Source organism: Chrysemys picta, chromosome 2 (genome assembly GCF_011386835.1).
Source record: "Chrysemys picta bellii isolate R12L10 chromosome 2, ASM1138683v2, whole genome shotgun sequence".
Classification (NCBI taxonomy): domain Eukaryota; kingdom Metazoa; phylum Chordata; order Testudines; family Emydidae; genus Chrysemys; species Chrysemys picta.
In genome coordinates this window covers 58,382,561-58,403,677 of record NC_088792.1, presented here as the reverse complement: position 1 = coordinate 58,403,677, position 21,117 = coordinate 58,382,561, and the positions used below count along the sequence as shown (strand labels likewise).

At 38.8% G+C, this 21,117-nt stretch overlaps 1 protein-coding gene across 34 annotated transcripts in view; it reads left to right on the top strand.

Annotated features, from left to right (window-relative positions):
* The window catches only part of SNX13 (sorting nexin 13), a 153,808-nt gene that overhangs the window by 34,399 nt on the left and 98,292 nt on the right, over positions 1-21,117 (top strand). For 29 of the 34 annotated variants that reach the window (XM_065583229.1, XM_065583221.1, XM_042856479.2 and 26 more), the window contains 2 exons: positions 9,006-9,118; positions 18,999-19,101. In XM_065583229.1, coding sequence (XP_065439301.1) covers positions 9,006-9,118; positions 18,999-19,101 — 216 coding nt within the window. The remainder of the gene's footprint in view (positions 1-9,005; positions 9,119-18,998; positions 19,102-21,117) is intronic. The other 5 variants (XM_065583239.1, XM_065583236.1, XM_065583240.1 and 2 more) reach the window with 1 other exon arrangement.

Here is a 21,117-nt window from a genome sequence, read left to right as displayed (position 1 = left end):
GCTGATGCTGCTGAGTCGGTCTCTTGAAGGAAGCAGGGCTTTCCTACAAAACTTCAGGTCCAACTGAATTTATGTAATTTAAAAATATGTAACTTGTAAAACACAGTTTCAAAATCGCTGCTTTATATGCCCCTTGTGTTCATCTTTGTGCAGCTATCTAAAGAGAGGAAAGTTCCATTTCAAGGTGCACTTCTCACTTAATAGAGAATATATTCTTATAGTAGCAGAATATTCAGTAACTGTCTGCCATTTTTGTGTTTCAGTTTCAGAATTACCTACTCCCACTGATATGGAAAAATAAAAACTCCTGTCATGGGATTTATGCCATTCTAAAAATGTAACAAAAAATTCTATTTTTACATGTACATCTTAAAACAACCTTCCGTATGCCTCTGAACTTGCTAGTTCAAAAATGTGGAAAACTAGCATGTTGCAGAAAAAAAAATGTTAAACATAATTGCTGATTTTTACTACTAACTTGTAACGTGAATCATTCTGCAAATCCAGAAATTCTTATATTCAGCTTCTAATACAAGGAATATAATTTTCACAATGTACCTTTTAAAAAAGTTGGTGCATTTCCCTTAATGACCCTAAGCTTTTGAAATATCCTTCTTTGCAATCTAGCTATTTGGAGGTTTCTGAGAAATTAAGTCTACCACTTTGCAGTGGTATGGAACAAGGTCTTAATGTGAGTATTTTATTCTGCTTTTATGAGAACAAAACAATAAAAAGGCACTTTATCCTAGGTGCCCATTGCCCTTCCAAATTTTTTAAAACTTAAAGATGAATCCAGGAGCAAACTCTGTGTAAAGCAATAACTAAACTTAGCAGTGGAAAATTGAGACATTACATCTGCTAAATATTGTCTTAAGCAACACTGCAAAACTCCCTACCCAAAACACTATGTAAAAAGGTGTATTTTGCATTATGCTATGAAAATCAACAAATATGGGCTGTTTTGGAGCAGATTCTGAATTTATGGGTCCATCATGCTAGCGTCTTCTTCCCTTTATATTAAGGGAGTCTGACTTGCGTACCTCTGCTGGTTTAACTGTGTCATTCTGGCACAGGAAAAGATAGTCTCTTAAGAAGGTGTGCCCAAGGCCATTATGGGCTTTATACCGTAGGCCATAACCATCAACTTAAATTCCACCTGGAAACCTGCAGACAGCCAATGCAAATTACGGTGCCCTTTTTAATAACAAGTTCATGGTGAAAGACCTTGCTTAACAAATGGTAGAGAATGCACCAGCCCAGTCTTAGTTTCCAAATGAATTTAAGATGTAGCTCCCAATAGAGTGCATTGCAGCAATCCAGTTGTGTGGAGACAAAGGAATGAATCATGGTAGCAAGAGAGAAGGCCACAACTTCCTAGTCAGAAATTGGAATCTTTTCCCACCTAAATGATACCCCAGGCAGGATGCAAACCATACAAGCCTTTCATGGGCAAGAGGGAATCCATAAACAAGCTCTGCTATTATTCTCAAAAAGGGAAGTGGGCACAACCCCAACTTAATCAGTTTCATGAGACTTGAACCTGTATATCAAATGCTTTCCTTCTCCTAGGCTGGCTACCCAGTGTAAAAAGCACAGCCCTCCCTACCCACTAACTTCTCAGTGAGCATCTTCGTTTCATACTAGGAGAAAGTAGTACCAGTCAGCATTCTTGTCCTTGAAAAAGAAACATGGAGTAATCTGACCAGGAGACAGAGCTGAACTATCAAGGAGTGCCTCTAAACAGCCCTGTCCTATCAGTCCTGTCCATGGCAACCATTAACCTGGCCCGTCCCTTCTCATGTCTATAGCAACTTTACCCTTATTTAGCTTATAACCTGGCACCTTATTCACTATGTGGAGGTGAGGGAAATAGGGGGAAAAACAATTTATTGTTTCCCCTCCCTTACAAATTGCTGATGGAGCCAGTGGCAGGATATGTATGTCTTCTGTACTTTAGAAAGGAATTACTTATCTATAATTGCAAAACTGACCCATCTTCCTTCCCTGGAGAGCTGGATCATGCTATGTTCTTAAATTGGGACCCAGAAAAAGAAGAAACTATAGAATACAGAATTATGTGTAACTTTGAGCTATGTGGCAGAAATAATGTTTATGGAAACCCCCTTTCTGTAGCTGAGCTATGACTTTTTTCATGACTTTTTTTCATATTTTTTTCATAATTTAGGTTTCAATCCCACAACCTCACTTGCGTGCTTATTAGTAAGCAAGTGAGTAATCCCACTGAACTGCTCAAATGAAGTGTGTTTGAGTTTTTGCGGGATTGAGGCCTAAATTATATGCTGGAGTCTAAATAGCTTTCTATAGGAGATACAGGTCTACAAAAAAGGTACAGCAAAAATTCTCTCTTATTGAAATTGAGGTTATGTCTACACCGCAAAACCAACCCCCCCCCCAAAACAAAACCCCCCAAAAAACAAAACCACACCCTACAGCAGCGAGTCTTAAAGCCTGGGTCAAATGACTTGGGCTAATGCTATGGAGCTAATAATAGCAGTGTAAATGTTCCCATTTGGACTAGAGTCCAGGCTCTGAGACCTGGTGAGAGGGGAATCCTGGGTTCCAGCCTTGATGGGAATGTCTACACTGTTATTTTTAGCCCTGTATCATGAGCCCAAGTCAGTTTACCCGGGCTCTGAGATTTGCTGCTGCAGGGTTTTTGCAGTATCGATGTACCCCAAGACTCCTAAAGAAATGCCTCCACCTAACAACCAAAGCATACCCTCCTTTCCTCAGGGAATCCGTTCACAGGTCCCTCTAGAATGAATAATTTTCTCTTTAAAACTAAATATAGTAGAACTGGAAATATTTGAAAAAATCTGCAGAATTGTAAATTACTTTGATTATTTATAGTAACATTAGCAGAAATGTCCATCTTCAGCATTTGAGTGTGAGTTGGAAAATATTGACATTGGACTATTAGCTGCTTACACTAAAGTAAATAGTTTTACAGCATTTTCTACTAAGCTAGTATTATGTGTTTGTGGTAAATTTTCCTGGAGTGTGACTCCTTATGCTAGCCCAGTAGAATTATGGACTTTCCTTGCATTAACTCTGGGGTGGCCAACCTGAACCTGAGAAGGAGCCAGAATTTATCAATGTACATTGCCAAAGAGCCACGGTAATACATCAGCAGCTCCCTCCCAGGGCCTCCCACCCACCTGCAGCCCCTCCGATCAGCACCCCCTGCCTTCCTCCCCGCATCTCCCGATCAACTGTTTTGTGGTGTGCAGGAGGCTCTGTTGAGGGTAGGGAGGAGCGAGGGCACTACAGGCTGAGGAGAGGGGGTGGGAAGGGGTGAAGTGGGGGCAGGGCCTGTGGCAGAGCCAGGGGTTGAGCAGTGAGCACCCCCCGGCACATTGGAAAGTTGGTGACTGTAGCCCCTGCCCCGGAGTCGGTGCCTATCGACGGAGCCGCATATTAACTTCTGAAGAGCCTCATTTGGCTCCGGAGCCACAGGTTGGCCACCCCCTGCATTAACTCTTTAAAATTTCAGTAGCTAATGTATAAATTAAAAAAAAAAAAGATGTAGCTGTGAGTCTTAATTGCTGCAAACTTTGTCTAAAATTGTTCTTGGGAATTCCATTATCAAGAAGCCTAAATAATACCTTTCTAAAGATTAGCTTTTTTGAGTAGCTAGAAAACAATAGGATTATGTACCATTTCATAAAGTATAGAAGAATTTGGGTGAATATCTCAGCTTAAATTAATACAGTGGTACCAAGTAGTGAGAGAGCTATACAATTGGGTCAGTTAAATTTTAGTCTTAAGAAAGCTGATTAAAATGCCTAATGAGATTTGACTCTCTTTGCAGCTGTATGCTAAATTACCAAAAATGGTATGGGGTAGAGAAGTTCACTGTTCTGGCTACCCAGAAAGTTTTGAGGGAGGTGTATTTGATAATTATAGAGAAAATCTCTTATCTTCTCAATGTGAAGTTTTCCCTCAGACTTCTAAGATTAGATCTTGCGATACACGTTTAATAAAGCCTTAGTATAAGCATTCTGTATGACTTCAAAAATTATAGAGAAAATCTAGTGTGATTTTTGTATTTATAAATTTTGGTCCCCATATACCCTGACTTCCATCTGTCGTGTCTTTCCTTGCCCTCTCTTGTTGTTGCTTAGACTGTAAACTATTTGGAGTAGGGGCCATGTCTGTTTTCTAGTTATGGCACCTAGCACGCTTTTGAGGGCACAGTGAATAAATTTCCTTTTCTGTAAACTTGAGGAGTACTTAGAATTGGAGGACCCTTGTTTTGTCATATTGTGTAATGGAAACTTTTGTTTTTGTGCTCTTATTTTTAAGACATTTATTTATCACTTTGCTGCTAGGCCATAATGTTTTGCCCAAAGAGAAAACAATTACATCTTGAACTGATTTGGCTAGAAGAAGATTCCATGATTAGTTAGCATCAGTGCCCTATGTATTATGTGGCCAGGAAATCTATTTCTTGTCACAGAACTGTTCTGTTCTTCAAAATTTGAACTGTCATATTTTTGTGAAATATGATGATGATACCACTGAAAACATGTACAGGAAGATATACAGGAATAATCTGTACAGAAATAATGAGTAGAAGAGGCAACCAAATGCTCAAGTCTGTAGGTGACTAAAGTTGAGAATATTGGCCAGTGTTTTTATCCCACAATCCTAAACTCTGTTAGTCTGCCAAAGGCCCCAATTCCAAAACGTGGCAACTTCCATGCAAAAATATGAGGTGTATTGAAATATGATGACAGTGTAAAAGAGAATTTAGTATAAGTGAAAGTAATACAGGAAGAAATTAACAAACCTCTATTTTTAATTAAATGAAGCTGTTGCAAAATTTCCAGACTGCTGCTTCTGTGATATAAAATTTTGGTCCACCTTGCTATGGTGCACACAGGAGCTTGCCACTAGAAATGCCAACTTTTAGGGTGGCAGAGATCTTTGGTATTTGTTATTTTCTGCAGAATTTAAGCTTTTGTAAAAGATTCTAGTCTCCTGACACAAGACATGCTGCAAGGTGAGAACTGCAGAAGAATTGAAGAATGTTTTTTCATTAGAAAACATCGGAAAAAGCAGTGGTTTTGAAACTGTAGATTAATAACCATAAAAAAGTTATGTTTCAAGTTGATCTGACTGGGAGCTGGAATTGTTCATTTTTCATGATAAAAAGATGTGTGTATGGTCCGAAGAGTCAAGGGGAGAATGAGCGATAAAATAGCTTGTCGTTTTCTGTGACAAGGATAACTTCATTTAGTAAGGTCAAAGCAGTTCACAGCCAAAAAAAATCTCTAGCGGTTTCAATTTTCAGCTACTAGATTTTGAATTGTATTAATGTTTTAATTAATATTTATAGATTAAAAATCTCTGATGTTAGAAGGAAAAATGTCTTCCAACTCTTGAGCTCCCCCTGCTCTCCCCTCTGCAAATGACTGCATTTTACTATGGATATTGGGGCACTTATTTAGGGGACTAGCCTCTCTCTTGGGAAGAAACAAGTAATTTTAACCAATGGGAAAGCAGAACTTCACTTTTAACATTCCAATAGGATTTAGAATCACACATAATTCTTCATATCTTATGATACGATATATTTCTGGGTGAGTAGGTGTGTCTCAATCTGAGAGGTGAAAATGTTTTATTTTTCCCCCCAGAAAGGCACAGAGGCCACTTTATTATATCTGTTCCCTTGGGTCATATGGCTTTTGACTATCCTAAGGGTCTAAATACCTTTCTAGAAAGTGAGCTTTTTGACTTCCATGCATAAAGTCGAAGCCAAAGTGTGTAAGCTCTGAATATTCTAATCACTCCTTTCAGAGAATAAGAATTAAAGGTAGACTTTTCATCACTTTCCGAGGAGAGCTGGCTGATAACATAGTGCTGGATCTCCTTTTGTTTTACAACTGTCAAACCACATTAGAAGACAAGTACATTAAATACTTAATATTATTCTTCCACATAAGCAATTGCTGGAATTCCCACAGGGATGTTATTTAATAACTAGTAGGAGAGGTGGTAAATTACACACATGCTGAGATGTAGTCCACACCAAGAAAAAATTTGAGAACCCTTCAGTATTGCAGAACTCTTGGAAGGCCTCTAAATTCTTGCCTGTATTAATTTATTTCATGCTTGGGATCAGGTTAAAGCATGCTTTCCATATTCCGCTGTAGACTGGACTTAACTATGCTTTAACTGTGTTCATAGGCCAATGTTGCAGCATTGAAAAAGTCATGACTAGTGTAGTACAGTTTGTAGAATCTTGTGCGGATACAAAAATTTGTATCCACATCCGATCCACTTAGATTAGCTGCAGATATTAACAGATTTGCAGGACTCTACATAAGAGTTCCACATGTCACCATGCAACAGTGATGCAGAGTTGTGCCAAACCCCCAACTGTCTCTCCTTCCCCCCTGCACCCCCACTTCTCCACAGAGACCTCCTGCTGTACCTCCTTCCCTGTTCCGGGCAGGGAGGCTTCATCCTGGGCCCTTTTGTATTGGTCTCTAGTTTAGTATAATTCCTTCTGTCTAAATGAAGGAGCAGCACTTATTGGCTATAGAAGGTAGTGCACAAGTGGAAAGATGGTTATTGTGTGACCTGAGCATATACTTATTGTGACACAGACTCCTTGGCAAAAGACTCGCACCTCAGACCTCACAGACTTACTCAGCTAAACATATTTTGCGAAATATGTATCCATAAAGTATCTACAGAAAGCTCGTAACTTGTGATATTCATAACTATCATTGTTATGATTGTTATGGTGTGGGAGGGGGCAGGGGGTTCAGGGATGGGGTGAGGTGGGCTCTGGGTGGCACTTACCTGGGGGGCTTCCTGGAAGCGGTGACATTCCCCTCACTGAGCTGATAGGCGGAGGCGTGACCAGGCAGCTCTGCATGCTGCCTCCGCCTTCAGGCACTGCCCGTGCAGCTCCCATTGGCAGTGGGAGCTCCATAGGCCAATGGGAGCTTCAAAGCCAGCGCTCTGGGTAGAGGCAGCACGTAGAGCTGCCTGGCCATGCATCTGCCTAGCAGCTGAGCAAGGAGGATGTCGCCGCTTCTGGGGAGCCACCAGGTAAGCACCACTGTGCCGTGCCCCAACCCCCTCCCACACCCAAACTCCTCTGCAGGGAGTGCAGGGGCACGCTGGGCCGAGACTGCCCCAGCAGCAGCTGGGGCGCCTGGCACAGGGGTTGCCTGAGCTGCCCCTGAACCAGGCACACTGGCCGCTGCAGAAGTCACGGAGGTCACGGGAAGTCACAGAATCTGTGACCTCCATGACAAACTCGCAGCCTTATTATAACAGAGAGTAAATAAAACCGTAAACTCATCTTAACACACTAAATGGGTAGGATATGAATTAGCAAATTCTCACCTTGAGTGGTAAACAGGCTGGCAGATTCTTTAGGCACAAGTTGCCTTGGCTTTCCCAGGTTTTCATACGCTGGCTAAAAATCCCTCTAGCTTGGGACCATCACTTCCCACAGTTCAGTCTTTGTCCCTCAAGTGTTTCCAGGTGTGTTGTAGGGAAAGTGAGGTGCCATCATGATGTGATTGTCCTTCTTTTATATCTTCTTCTCAGTTACTGGAAAGCTCTTTTGCTGTGACCTGGGTCAGACAAAGTTCCCATTGTGTAGTGCTATCTCTGAGAGGTTTCTATTGTACAAAGTTCCTGGGGTAATCCTTGTGCTTGTGTATATTTTCTCAATGAGCTATTAACATTGTTTGGCCTTTTTAGCGTTGTACCTGAAAGGCTCCTTGTGGGTGTTTTTCAACCTCACAACATGTTTCAGTAACACATACACAGCCTAACTTCACATACAATGATAGCACATACAATCCAGTGAGATATTATTGTCTAGCAGATCAAGACTTTTAGAATGATACCTCACAAGGCATACTTCGTACAAAACATATCCTAATTACATGACAGTGGTGATTATTGGGGTGCCAGGGTGTCACAAGGGTTTTTTTCTCATGAGTTTGGATCCTGGTTCCTGTGAAGCCAGCCAGCTCTGCAACAGATAGAACTTTATGCGTGTCTCGGGGGGGGGGAGGGGGAAGGGCTCACTTTATTAGATGGGAAAATTAGCTATTAATAAATGTAGATCCAGGTTTGCATTTTATTATTTGGTTTTGTATTATGACCATTTGTTTCCACTGCACTCTCTTGTTTCCAATTAACTCGCCATTCTTTCTTAAATAAACCCACTCTTGTTTTATTATAAGTGCTCACAAGTGCTGTGTGATTTTACAGAAGCAGTGATTTAAGGAAAAAACTGGTGTACACTACTCCTTTGTGGTAGGAGAATCTGGGATTTGTGAGTAGCCAGTGTTGGACTGGAGATCACAGAAGAACATTCCAAAGAGACTCAGGGACTGGAGTGCACCTGTTTTTAATCTGCAAGAAGACAGAGCTGGCATAGCCTGGAGGCGAGAGCATGAGTGGCTAATATCCAGCCACCATGGCCAAGGCTTCCTCTTGCTGGAGCAGGGGGTGACTCACAGTCCTGGGTTACCAGAGAACCATCACACTTCCCTTCTCCAGAAAGTCTGAGATGCATCAAAAGAGGTGTAAAGACTGTAACAGAGGAGGAAGAAGTAGAAAGTTACATGACAATAAGAGGACCCAAGGAAGAGAAGTGCACAAATGCATAACTAGAGTAGGGGTGACAGTATGTAAAGGAGGGAAGGATGTGTAATATTTAATTTTTGCATGGAAGGGAGAATTAGTAGCTGAAAGAATTGTGCAATCTGATTGTTGCTTAAATGGGATTGTTAGCCCAAATATATTCAGTGATAAAAACAACCTTTCTGAGACTTTGGAACCTCTTCTCTTTATGTAAAATAAAACGAAAACTCAAACTAAATCAAAATGGGCAATCATTATGGTATCTTTTAAGACATTACAAATATGTTAAATTTAATTTACTAAAAATTCTCCAAAATGTACAAATATTACATTAATTATTCCTGTTCTGTTTTTTATTTCAGACCAGTCTTTCCATATGGGGATGGGGAAGCCTTGGTGTTGTGCTCTTTCTAGTAACTTTTGGACCCTTTGCTATATTTTACTTTGCGTTTTATATCCTCTGCTTTGTGGGTGGGTAAGTATACTCTACTGTGGATTATAGTGTATTTTGTAAGTTTAATTTACCATTAAAAAAGAACACGAGAACTAAAACAGAGAAAAAGGGTAGAAGTACACCAATAGGAAGCTATCAAGACATGAAGCATATCCTATGTTTTCTCAGATGCTTCATGTGTTCACCGCAGAGTACATTTCTTTGATCTAGCATTTTTTCTTTGGCTAATGCAAAAAGTATCCTACTTCTCTTATTAAATAAGTGAAGAAAATAAAATTATCCTCGGCTTGCTGCTTTCTTATTTACTTTATTACAGTATTTTACATGTTAAGTAAAAATTAATCAGACAAGGTAATATTTATTTCCCTTCTTGAAAATTTCTGTACAAACTACTATGAAATAAAGAGGGAAATTGGAAATAAAACAAACAGAACTTTATTATCCACTGAATGGTGCTTATTTCAATATCTCCACCCAAGTTTGAGCAGTAACCATTTTTTTTCCTGACTCGTCATATTGATTTCTTACATTTTAGCAATAAACTGAAAATAAATAGGCATGCAATGACTGACTTTACTATCTTCAGTTGATCATTACCTTCAATTACTGTACTGATTACTTGGCCAAGAACCAGGAGATAACTGTACTTTGTCCATTTTCCTTATCAAAACCCCATTTCCCTGGTTTTTTTATGTATATGCTAGTTAACTGTTTGAATGCCAGTCTTCCTTGGCAACCACGCTTTCAGCTGCATATCCAAAGAGATGGCATGAGGGTATAATTTTGTCTGAGGAAAGAGCAGGTGATATTTTAGCTGTGTTTAGCTCCAGTATTATAGCGGCACTACAGCGTGTGAGTAATGTAATTTGTTTTTATTTCTATACTTGTATGTAAACCAAAATTATATTATTTGTTGTTAATGTATATCTTAACTACATAATACGTGTTGTGGGAGAAACCTTATCTATTGTAAACAGCCAGGCAATTCCCCCTTCCTTTTTCAATTTAAGATGTTGCATTAGTGCTATATATTTTTTGGCCTTCAGTATGTATTGAGTTTTAGTCTGTTTAGCATATTATCAACTCTAGTAATCTCTCTGCAGGATGCTATGCCAGTAGGTTATATTGAAGGTGTAGTAGCTTCCAAGAGGGTGCTTAGTGGCTAGAGTAGTTAAAAGTAGGGCACAGTATTTCTCATAACCATTTTGGAGTCTAGACTCTCTGAGAGCCCATAAGGGTCAGTTTTATGGAGTTGTACAACCTGGTTAAAACTGAATTATTCCCAGCAAACACTTCCCTAGAAGGAGTGGGATTTTAGACATGTATGGCTAGGGTATTTTTTATTGGTACTTCCAGTTGAGCGCTGATGTAAAGAAGCTAATATTTTTAAGTTTTGTTATGGGTTCACTGCTCAATGCGTCAGATGATCTGAAAAGTTCTTTGTCCAGCTATACCGAAAGAAGGACAGGAGACACTTGATATGGTTTTAATGAGGCCTCAACTCTACTATTAGATATCTGGGACAAACTGGCAGATAAAAGTGTACCTGAGGGGCTTCTGCCAGCCGCCCCTCTTTTCCATCCAGGTCCCCCAGCCAACCCATTGCTGGGATCTTACCATCCCCTCCCCCATACAAAAGTTAAGGTAGGCTATAAGGAAGGAGGGTTGGCTCCCTGACGAACCATTCATAGGAGCCCCAAATCTCCCCCCATTCCGTTCCTTTATCCAACGCCTCCTTTTGAAGTCCTTTACCAAGGCATTTATCCACTCATTGTATACCTTTCCTATGGAGTACCTGCACTGAACATTCACTCCATGCTTATATAATAAGTTGTGACATATAGCCTAACTCCCTTCATGCCTCACATCAGCAAAGCCCTCCCTGAACCTGCTGTTGGGCAGGTGAACCACTCCCCACCTCCCCCCTCAAGGCCAATCTGGTGGTGAGAGAAAAATTCCTCCCCAGCCCCCTTAAAAAGGGGTGGCTAGAGTAATGCCCACAGTAGGTTCTGGTATATTGCCACCTAAGGGGGATAGAGGGGGAGTGCTGCCTCACCTGCTCTGTGGAAAAGGGCTTCTTCCACACGGGTTTGCCTCTTTTCAACTCTTCCGGTCCAAGGGGATGAGTCAGCGTGGCTACACTGACCCATTTCCCACTCTTGCAGCAGCTTCTGACCTCTCCCCTCCCCCGCCCCCTGTAGAGCACTGTTCCCTTTCCTTTGGTCAGCTTGACAACATCCACCCCCTTAAAGGTACGATGCGGTCAATATCTTAAACCTATTGTCTTATCAATATTAAGGATGTTGATCCAATGAGTAAGAAGTACTGGCCCACAGGAAAACACAAAAGTACTGTATGGCTCCTTCACTTGAGTAATTTATCAATATTTTGAGGTAGCATGTTTTTGCTTTTGACAACTTTGTCTTTGAACGTTTGAAATCATGTATGTGCCAGCTTCCCCCTTACCACTGATAAGGTGAGCACAAAATGTGTAAACTAGTTCATTTAAAAAATCTACTTGCAGTACGTTAAGAGTTCTTTCATTTATTACCACTTCCTTATAACAATGTAGTCTAAGAAATTTCCATAAATTCTATTGGAAACTGCACTGATCTCTAGTTTGTGTTCAGTTTCAGCTCCCAGGCTGAATTGCTTGGCTTGTCAAACCTATCAGACTGAGGAACCAAAGACAACTCCTCACGTAGTCAATTTACCATCTTTGATTACTCATTATTGTAGGTAGCTTGGATGCTACATCTTGTCCATTTCACCAAGCCTCATCAATATCCGCCTTAAGCTAATTTAATTTTATGGTAATATACTCTATACCGTTATAGCAGATTTTCCAGCCATCCTCCTGTTACTTATTTATTGATGTTGGTAGATGTTAAATCTCAAGTGGAATGTTATTACTTTGAATTTAATGTGCATGAGGTTTCCTGCCTTCCTTCCTACCTATCACTACTTAGTGCTGTTAATCTTTTCAGGAGCATGATACTTGCTTAATCTAAACTGTATCAATGTGTGAGGAACAGAGCTATGTGTATGGAAAAGGTGAAGCTAGGTTGTATCTGAATTGTTCCTGTCTGCATTTTCTTCACTAATTGATCTGTCATGTTAATCTGATCCAAATTAAGTAAAATTCCAAATACTCTTCCTCTGATACAAAGGTATGTAAGTACTTGTCATGATTCATTAAAGCAAACAAAGTTTTAAGCTGATGTTTAAGGTAAATTACTTGTCTCTACTTAGCAATTAAATAATATGCTGTGTAGCATATCTACCTTCATACCAGAAAGAAACAACCCTTAATACTTTGGGAGGTCTCCCTACACCCAATTCATCTTTATCGTCCTGAACAAAACACATAGCACTCAACAGTTTTGGGTATGGATCTTTGCTTGATACCTGTATATTTATATCTGTGTGTTTTCCTATTTGGCATGCACAGTCTTACCAGTTTGTATCGTTTTTTCCTCACCAGTATTTCAAAGTCTATATATTTAAGCAGTACTATTATTTATTTTATGTATTCATGTCCCATTAATGTTGATACCAGAACAGTATCAATCTTTGTCTATTTCTTCATTGTATATGCTAGTTAAACAAAAATGCTTTGTTAAATCATATGGAAATAGTTTCCTTTTAAATGTGATAGATATACTCTATCTAACTGCACATTTTATTTTATTTTAGTATGCTGTAGTAAAGTTACAACCATTGTTCTTCAGCACATGTGTGGAATGATATTGGAACTCTTATTTTTATACGTATGCATAGCTATAAGTCTGAAGTCTAAAATCCTTTTCTGCTTGATATTTATTTTTTTTTATTTGGAGACTGATTTACAAATATTTAGGTTTTTTTTTTGTAGTACATCTCTTCATCAATTCAGGATCAGGTAAGCTATCACATTAGGGAATTTGGCATTTCCAGAAGCAAGAGGCAAAATATTGGTATCATTTGTGCAAGTTATATAACATAAAACCATAGAACATCGCAGTTTCCATGAAATATTTTTTGCCTCTACTTCAAGTATTGATAACTGTTTTGACCTGTGTGCTGGACCCTAGTTCTACCACCTCCCCTTTCTTTGAACAACATGTGAACATTTTTACTCCTGGGGGAATTCTGTCGCTGCACAAACACAGAATTAATGTCCCTGCATATTCTCCTCCTTCCCCCCCCACCCCCCCAGCAGAATAATTGATTCTGACAGGCAGATAAAGGGAAGACGTGAGAGGGGTCATGCTGTAATTAAACCTTTCGCCCACCAGGGGCTGGTGTGGTGCCAGAAGAGAGAACAGCTGGCTCAGGGGCTGGAGCATCCAACTGCGGAGAGGGAGGGGGCAGAGGCTGCCTTTCTCAGATTTAGGTGAGGAGGCACAGGATATGGGGGGGAATGAACTGAGCGGGGCACACGGGGTTGCTGGGGAGTCACAGACTGGGCTTCAGAAGGGCTAGTGAAGAAATGACAGACTGGGGACGGGGCATATGAGCTAGTGACCATATTGAGCCAGCGGCTGAATGGGAGTTGGAGGTGCAGGGCCACATGGGGATAAGAGAGTGGGAGTGCAGGGCGATATGGGGATATGTGCAGAGGTGCCTGAATGGGAAAGGCAGAGGTCAGCCAGGATCTGCATGCAGGAGGCTCCCCAGCTCCCTAACAATGCCTCCTCACCCGCCCCCAAATAAAACCTGTCCCATACTTCTGCCACCCAAACCCAACAGCCCTTCTAGTTCACGCCCAGGCTCCTTCCCAGCAATTTACTTCCCTCTCATACAGTTCCTCCATTACCCCTGACTCCGTTAAGCCTTTGGACTGCTTCTGAGGGGTGCAGGAAATACATTTCTGTATTGTAGTTTATATAAATTAATACTCTATAAGTTCTATATTAATATGCCTAGTAAGGAATCTATTTGTCAAAAAACATTTCCTGAATCTTTTTTGTTGTCTGTGTTGTTACAGACATGCTTGCTGACAGGTATGTTGAAATAAATTACCAAAATAATTGAAATTGGTGTGATTATGTTGTGTTATTTTGACAAAATATGCAGAATTTTGCAGAATTTTAAAATATTGTGCACACAAATTTTAATTTTTTGGTGCAGAATTTCCCCAGGAGTAACATCTTTCATCAGTTTTTTTTCCTTTGGATCCTAAGTGGTGCTAGGCAAAATGGCAGTTATTTGCTGGAATTGAATTTTAATTGTGTAGCCATAGAGAATAGGCTTTGAAGGTAACATCTTGGATTTCTTTTGCTCACGTGCTTAGACCATCTGACTCTTATTTTGTGGCTGCAGGAAATATCTTCTGACCCGTTATGCCTACCTATCAATATCTTATCAGTGTGTCCCTTTTTGTTGCTGGGATCTTAAATTACAACTGTTCGCCTACGTTTTTAGATGCAGCCCAAATTGGGAATGATGCTGAAGCTGCTTTTGGTCCTTAAATAGTCTTAATTTGTTGCTATCACCTTTAGGGCTATAATTCCTTGAGAGAGAATAGTCCAGACAAATCTGGAGCTAGATGGATGAGAACTTCAGCTCCCATCACTGTTCTGTTTTAAACAGTTGCCTTTATGACAGTGTTACAACTCTCTAATACTTTTGAGTGTAAACAAACCATAGGGTCTCCCCCTTTGTATTCATCAGTGTGTCTTCTATGGTGTCAGTTAAGGAGTTGAAGCAAAAGTTACTTTTTACAGTGCATCAGTTAGTGTTCTTTTTAACTTATCAATATGAAGCAGCCACCTTTTTATATAAAAGGCTGAAATTATCACTCTGCATCTCTAGTAACACAATATGCGCACTTTTGGACACCATTTGCTGTCCCCAGCTAAGTGGGCATGTGAACCTCTACCTTTGCTGTTAAGCTTCAAACTGCTGTGGAATGGATGAGTTTGTGGTACAAATGCTCTTTCATAATCCTTATTTTCCAGTCTGTTGCCCACATGCCTCTCTCATGCTTGAAGTTTTTAACTGGGAAGCGCATTCAACTTAGTCACATAGGAGTTGTCTTATTGGATCAGGCCAGTGGTCTTCGTAGTCTGACATTTTGACTGCCACAGGCAGTTGCCAATACTTGATGCATCAGAAAAAGATAAGAACGCACATCGGTGTGCACCTAGTAGGTTTATTCAACACTTCATGTAGGTGTAAATAGACATGATTTCTTTCCAATTCTTTATCTCATTTTCCTGAAGTTTGAGATTTTAGCTATATATATGATCTTAACTTCTAGAAATGAGTGATAAGAGTATGTTTGGATGAGTAACTACAGTCTACTGCATCCTCCTTCTGGTACAGTACGTAGGGCCAAATTCTCTAAAGCAGTGCCTTAACTTCTGAGAAAAAGAAACACCAAATTTACCTGAAGATCAGTATAAAAAAATAAACAAGAGGAGTGGTTATTACCCTCTGTGTATATAGCAGCTTTCATCTGTGAGGATCTCAAAATTCCATTACAAAAGTTTATAATTATCCTTAGGTGCCTGTAAATTCAGAAATATTCAAGCAATCTATATTTGCTGCTAAAGTTTTTAAAGAAAGGCAGGCCACTGAACTGGTAGAATTCAGCGGCCAAGCACATGGAACCAGAGTTTCTTGAAGTGCTAACCCAGTTTTTGACAACAGTTTCCTCTTCTGCGGGTGCATAGAGAACACATGGTCTTCATTTCAGTTTATTCACCTAGTTCAGTTACAGGTTCATTCAAAGTTGAGTAACTGTTTGGAATAGAAAAAATAGAAAAGCTTGTTTTCCTCTTCTAATGTATGAATAAAAACTTTGTGAGAGATGATATCTACTAGTTTTAATACCTTGAAGGACATGGCGACCAGAAACAGTCAGTTCGATTTACTAAATACTTCCCTTGTTTTAATAAATCGGTTAGTTTTAAATACAAAAAATGCTTTGCATTTAACTTTTTTCTCCCTTTATGTATCCCAGTACAGTTATGGTAGTTTTAATTGATAAAACTTATGTTAAAATGCTGTATTTTTTACGTTTTAATTGAATTCCAATTTCCATCCAAATGCAGCTTGATACAATTACAAATAAAAGATTGATAAATGCATCATTCAACATTTCTATCGTAATAAAAAAAGTAAAAATTAAGGATTTGAATAAGTGTAAATCAAGCTACTATAATTGCTTAAATAAATGAGTTAATATATAGTGGATCATCTCGGTTAACAAAAAGTAATACCAATTTATACTAGCCAGTGAGAAGTCAATTTTTCTTTAGGAAAATAACTAAAGTACAATGAAAAACCAGATTAAAATCAATTATTAAATCAAGGTTTTCTACTTGCTGATTTAAATCATGATTAAAATCACTTTGATTTAAATTAATCTACCCTGCTAAAACATGTAGTATTTCTGGGTTTAAAAATTATTATTTATAATAACATAAAGTTGTTCAGAGGATATTTTTAATTATAAAATGGTATTAACACTTTTTTCAGTTTGAAAATATCATGGTAGTCATATGATCTTAGTAGCTTACTTTAATGTGTCATCTTGGATTTTCTAACAGATTTGAAACAGAGCTATAATGTATGTATTTTGTCTGTTACTTCCATGCATGGAAAACTGTTAATTTTGATTCTCTTTTCATACAGTATAACAGAGAAATTGGTTATTTTTGACATTAAAACTAGTTTATCATGCATAAAACCTTATATGCATCATCTTTAAAAAAAACTAGTTGGTTCCCTTCCTGTATAAAATGTTGCTTTAAAATTAATATCTGCAAATTTGCTTTTTGGAGAGAGGATTGATGATGGATAACTGATTAATCATGATTGGCAAAAGTTGTCTGTTTATATAGTTACCATTTCAGTTATGCTGTGAAATTTATTTTTGGGAAATTGTTTTAAGACAAATTTGGGAAGGTGCTAAGAAAGATATTTCAACTGTTAATTATGCTAATTGTCATTGACAGTGGCTGTAAAGTACAGTTCTCTGAAACTATCTCTGCGTGCAGAAAGCAAGACACTGTAGAGCTCAGGTTTTTTTTTTATTGGCCCTCAATGACTTCCATATCAAATATGCTTTCTTTGGGAGTAAAAAGATATGTTCTAACTGCCAGTGCTGCTAACTCCACCTGGGATCTATAAATCAAGCTATGTACTGCCTCCCATCCCTTGTATCATATACAATAATAAAGGTTCTGCATTGCCACATATCCATAGTTATGCTGTGCAACTGTGTTGTCCTCCATGACTTTTCACAAGTGTAACTGATTGGAACTTAGTAAATCATCATATTGATGATCTGCAAAAAGGGATAGAATCAGTCTCCATGCTTCTTAGTTGTATTGTTTCTGGAGTGCTTGCAGGAGGAAAAAAGCCTTACAGTTTTGGGATTAGAACCTGCAAATAGATCTGTTTCAGTGTACTCATGTGTTCAGACAGATCCATTTGAACTAATCAGCCCCTATTTTATTCATAAAAGTAAGCATACCATATATGACCGGGCAGATCTGGGAGCAGATCTGTTCGATAATAGTATACTATTTTTTTTTATAGTTACATTTCAGTGTAGAGCAGCAGTTCAGGTTGTCCATATGGCCATTAAAAGCCTCCAACTAGTTTACCTGAAATTTTCAATTTGCCATTAAACCTCTGTGTGTATGACTAACATGAGCAATAAGAACTTTCTCCTTCTCATTCTCCTCCAGCTTAATTATTTTTCAAAGGCTGCTTTTTTTGATTTCACCCATTCCGAAGTGGAAAGAGAACATACAATACAGCTTTTTGGGTTTCATCCACTTCCTATCAAAAGCAGCAGTGTTTGTCTTTCTGCTATCATCCACCAGGGTTAAATAGTTGATTCGTCATAAAAAGCAATTGAATTTGTCATAATCACAACTGAAACCATTATTTTTTTCCTTGCGGTCTTCATTTTTACCAGGATGAAAATGTGCAGTAATAAAATTAGTTGCACTCCTATTCATCTGATTGTAGAAGCTCAAGAAGAGCCAAAAGTTAATTTCTGATAAAATCTCCTTTTCTGCCAACCCCTCAAAAAAGCTCTACAGTGTTCCTTTCATTGATTAAATTGTATATTTAAATAAAAAGAATAGTAATAAAACCACTTGCTTACTAAATTCATTCAACATCACCTCAGGCTTCTAACTTAGCTTTCTGTTCTTACCCAAGCTACCTGATAAGTCTACTTGTTTGACCTTACATCTTATCTTACTGCTCCTTCCTTTTTCAGCTGTCATTATACTAATATAAGTAATCAGTTCAGTGTTGCTATAGCATAATATAGTTTCTTCCTGGTAAAAGTTGTTATACCAAGAGTTCTTTTCATACATTAAATGTTTGTGTGTCCATGTCTTATGCTTTCATGTTGCGGTTTGAGTGCATTTCTAAAGAGTATAGTGCTTTGTATAATTTAAAGAAAATATATACATAATATATGTATTTATTTATAATGGCCTGACTGCCTCTAAACCTACTTCATTTTGCTAACATCCCTGTGAACATAAATAGTATGTGTAAATTTACCATCTTTAGTTCTGGTCCTGCATCAGGATCCACTAGTATAAACATCTGCCCTGTGCAGAATCCCCATGTGGAAGGGATCGACAGATCCCAGTGCTGGATAGGGGCTAAAGATTTTACCAATACAAAGTATATTGGTGACATTAAACAAGATGTTACACAGAAGTAGAGTTTTCATGGTTCTTTTTTTTTAAATTTCTCTTGAAAAATATAGAGATCTGGCATTGTATGTGGTGAACAGTCACCTTTGGCAAGCATTACACAATGTGTGTAAACTTTTGCTAGAAAATATTGCTTACCAGATGCCTTTGAATTTTTAAGTTTTAGATTGTCGTTAAACATTTAGAACATGGAAGCTGATTATTTTATTTTTTATCTTTTTTAGGGGTTTTGTGGTTACTCTCTTATTTGGAAAAACAAATTCAGAAAAGTACCTTGAACAGTGTGAACACTCATTTCTTCCTCCTACATCTGTTGGGATTTTTAAGGTAAGCAGCATAAGGAAAATTTACGAAGCATTATAACTTCAAGATCAGAATCCATAAACTTCAGACTTTCCCATGTGAGTCTTTCAATATGCTGTACTATCAAAAAAAATTGAAATGTATCAGTTTAAGTGCATATTTCCCGAGATAAACAATTCTATTCTCAGAGTTCTAGCCAGGTTTTCTTTTGCTACAAAGAAATGTACTAAATGGGCAAACTCTGCACTGGCCTCTCAAAAAAACATTTTTATGAAGTGTGTGCTACTTTAAAGAAATAGCTTATTTTGATTATATTTTTCTGGCTATAGTGTGAGAAGCAGAATAACATATATACTAAGTGGTTTCTTCCTATGTGTAATCTGTATAGTTTTTCTCTGATTAACATTTATAGTTTCCTATGTATTCATTTAATAAATGTTTGTGTCTTAGTCTGCAAAAGTGCGGAGACTGAGGCTCCTCACTCACTCACCCCAACAAAATGACCATTGCTGTTTGGAATTTTTCCATTCCTTGGATCTTCCTCTCTGCCTCTTCAGTTTGATTCCCTCTGATCAGAAGGGCATCTGTTAGTCTACTTTTCTTGCCTAACTAAGTTGAAACTCTTGTTGAAGATTAGGTATGGAAAGCTTGATAGAATGGGAGTCTGTGTTGGCCAAGTCATAGAAAGCAAACTGGTAAATGGGTTACAACTAGGGAAAACCATCTCCTCAGCTGTCATGTTTCCTGAAGCTAGTGACCTTTCTTTGCTCTATTAACAACCTGGTCTTCTGGTTGTGTGAGCCTCCTTTGAAGACTCTTCACTGGGTAGATTTTTCATTAGTTTACCTTGAAGGTAATGTAACAAATACCTCAGTCAGAACAATGGAAGAGGTATTTCATGCTCTTCAGTAGTTCTCCATATTTGATCTTCCATAGTGATAAGTGTTCCTTTACACTTGTCTTTGTTGAAAACTAAGATCCTGTCCACCTAACAAAGATAGTTCCCTTCAGAGTTTGTTCCTTAAGTGAGGAATGTTGAAGCCTGGGCCTCAAAAATGTGTTTAAATGTATCTGCAGCCTTCAGGGGACTGGATCCTCTTCCAGGTTTCAAGGAGAGACATCTAGGCTTCTGTATACATCATGGCCAGTTGAAGGCTTGTAAGGCCACAGAAGGAAGTTCATTGTCTCATGAGGTTTAGAGAGTCCATTCCATTAGAGTCAGAGCCACTTTCTGGGCTGAAGAGGGATAAGTGTCAGTGGGGAAGTCTTGCAAAACTGATACCTGTTATTCCATGCTTTTACTAGTCACTATTTTAGCGTGCAGGCACCTACACATGCTATTCTACAACGGATGAGTGCTTAGAGCAGGGCATCGGTTTATCATTCCTTTGAAGGGAGTGGGATATGGGACTAGAGGTTGCCATTTCCTTTGCCTCAGGATCTTGTCTAATTCAGCCCTCAAGCTCATGGTTTTCTATTGCAAACTGAGCCACAGAAAGCATTATATACTAACTTATCAGCCAACTTGCTTTATGTGGCTCTGGCAAGAGAGTGAAGGCTTCCACCATACCAGGCCTTCCAAGGCCAGGCTTCTGCAATAGATTCTCCTTTGTTAAGGAGGTAGAGCAGACAGATTCCCTTTGGGTCAGAAGGAATCAAACTAGAGAGAGTGTTGAGTGAGCCTAAGAGAGTGGGAGAATCCTGGGTAGTGGTTGGTTGTCATGCTGTTCATCAGAAGGAATGAGGAGGAGGAACCCCAGAGTCTTTGCTGTCTTGATTGAGAGAGAGAGAGAAAACAATTAGCTACTAAAAATGTGCCTTAAGTAAGTATTGCTATGTCACGTCTATACTTTCAAAAGTCCTTCTACTGCTCTAATACTTAGTTATTCTTTCTTTGGAGTGATTACTGACTTTTAATGTTGTAAACACACATTGCACATTCAGGTTAATTTTGTCTATTCATTACATACAGGTTAGTCAAAACTCTAGGCTCTTGTGTGTCTGTGTGTTGAGGCATGTTTTAGTTTTAAAATAGATCAG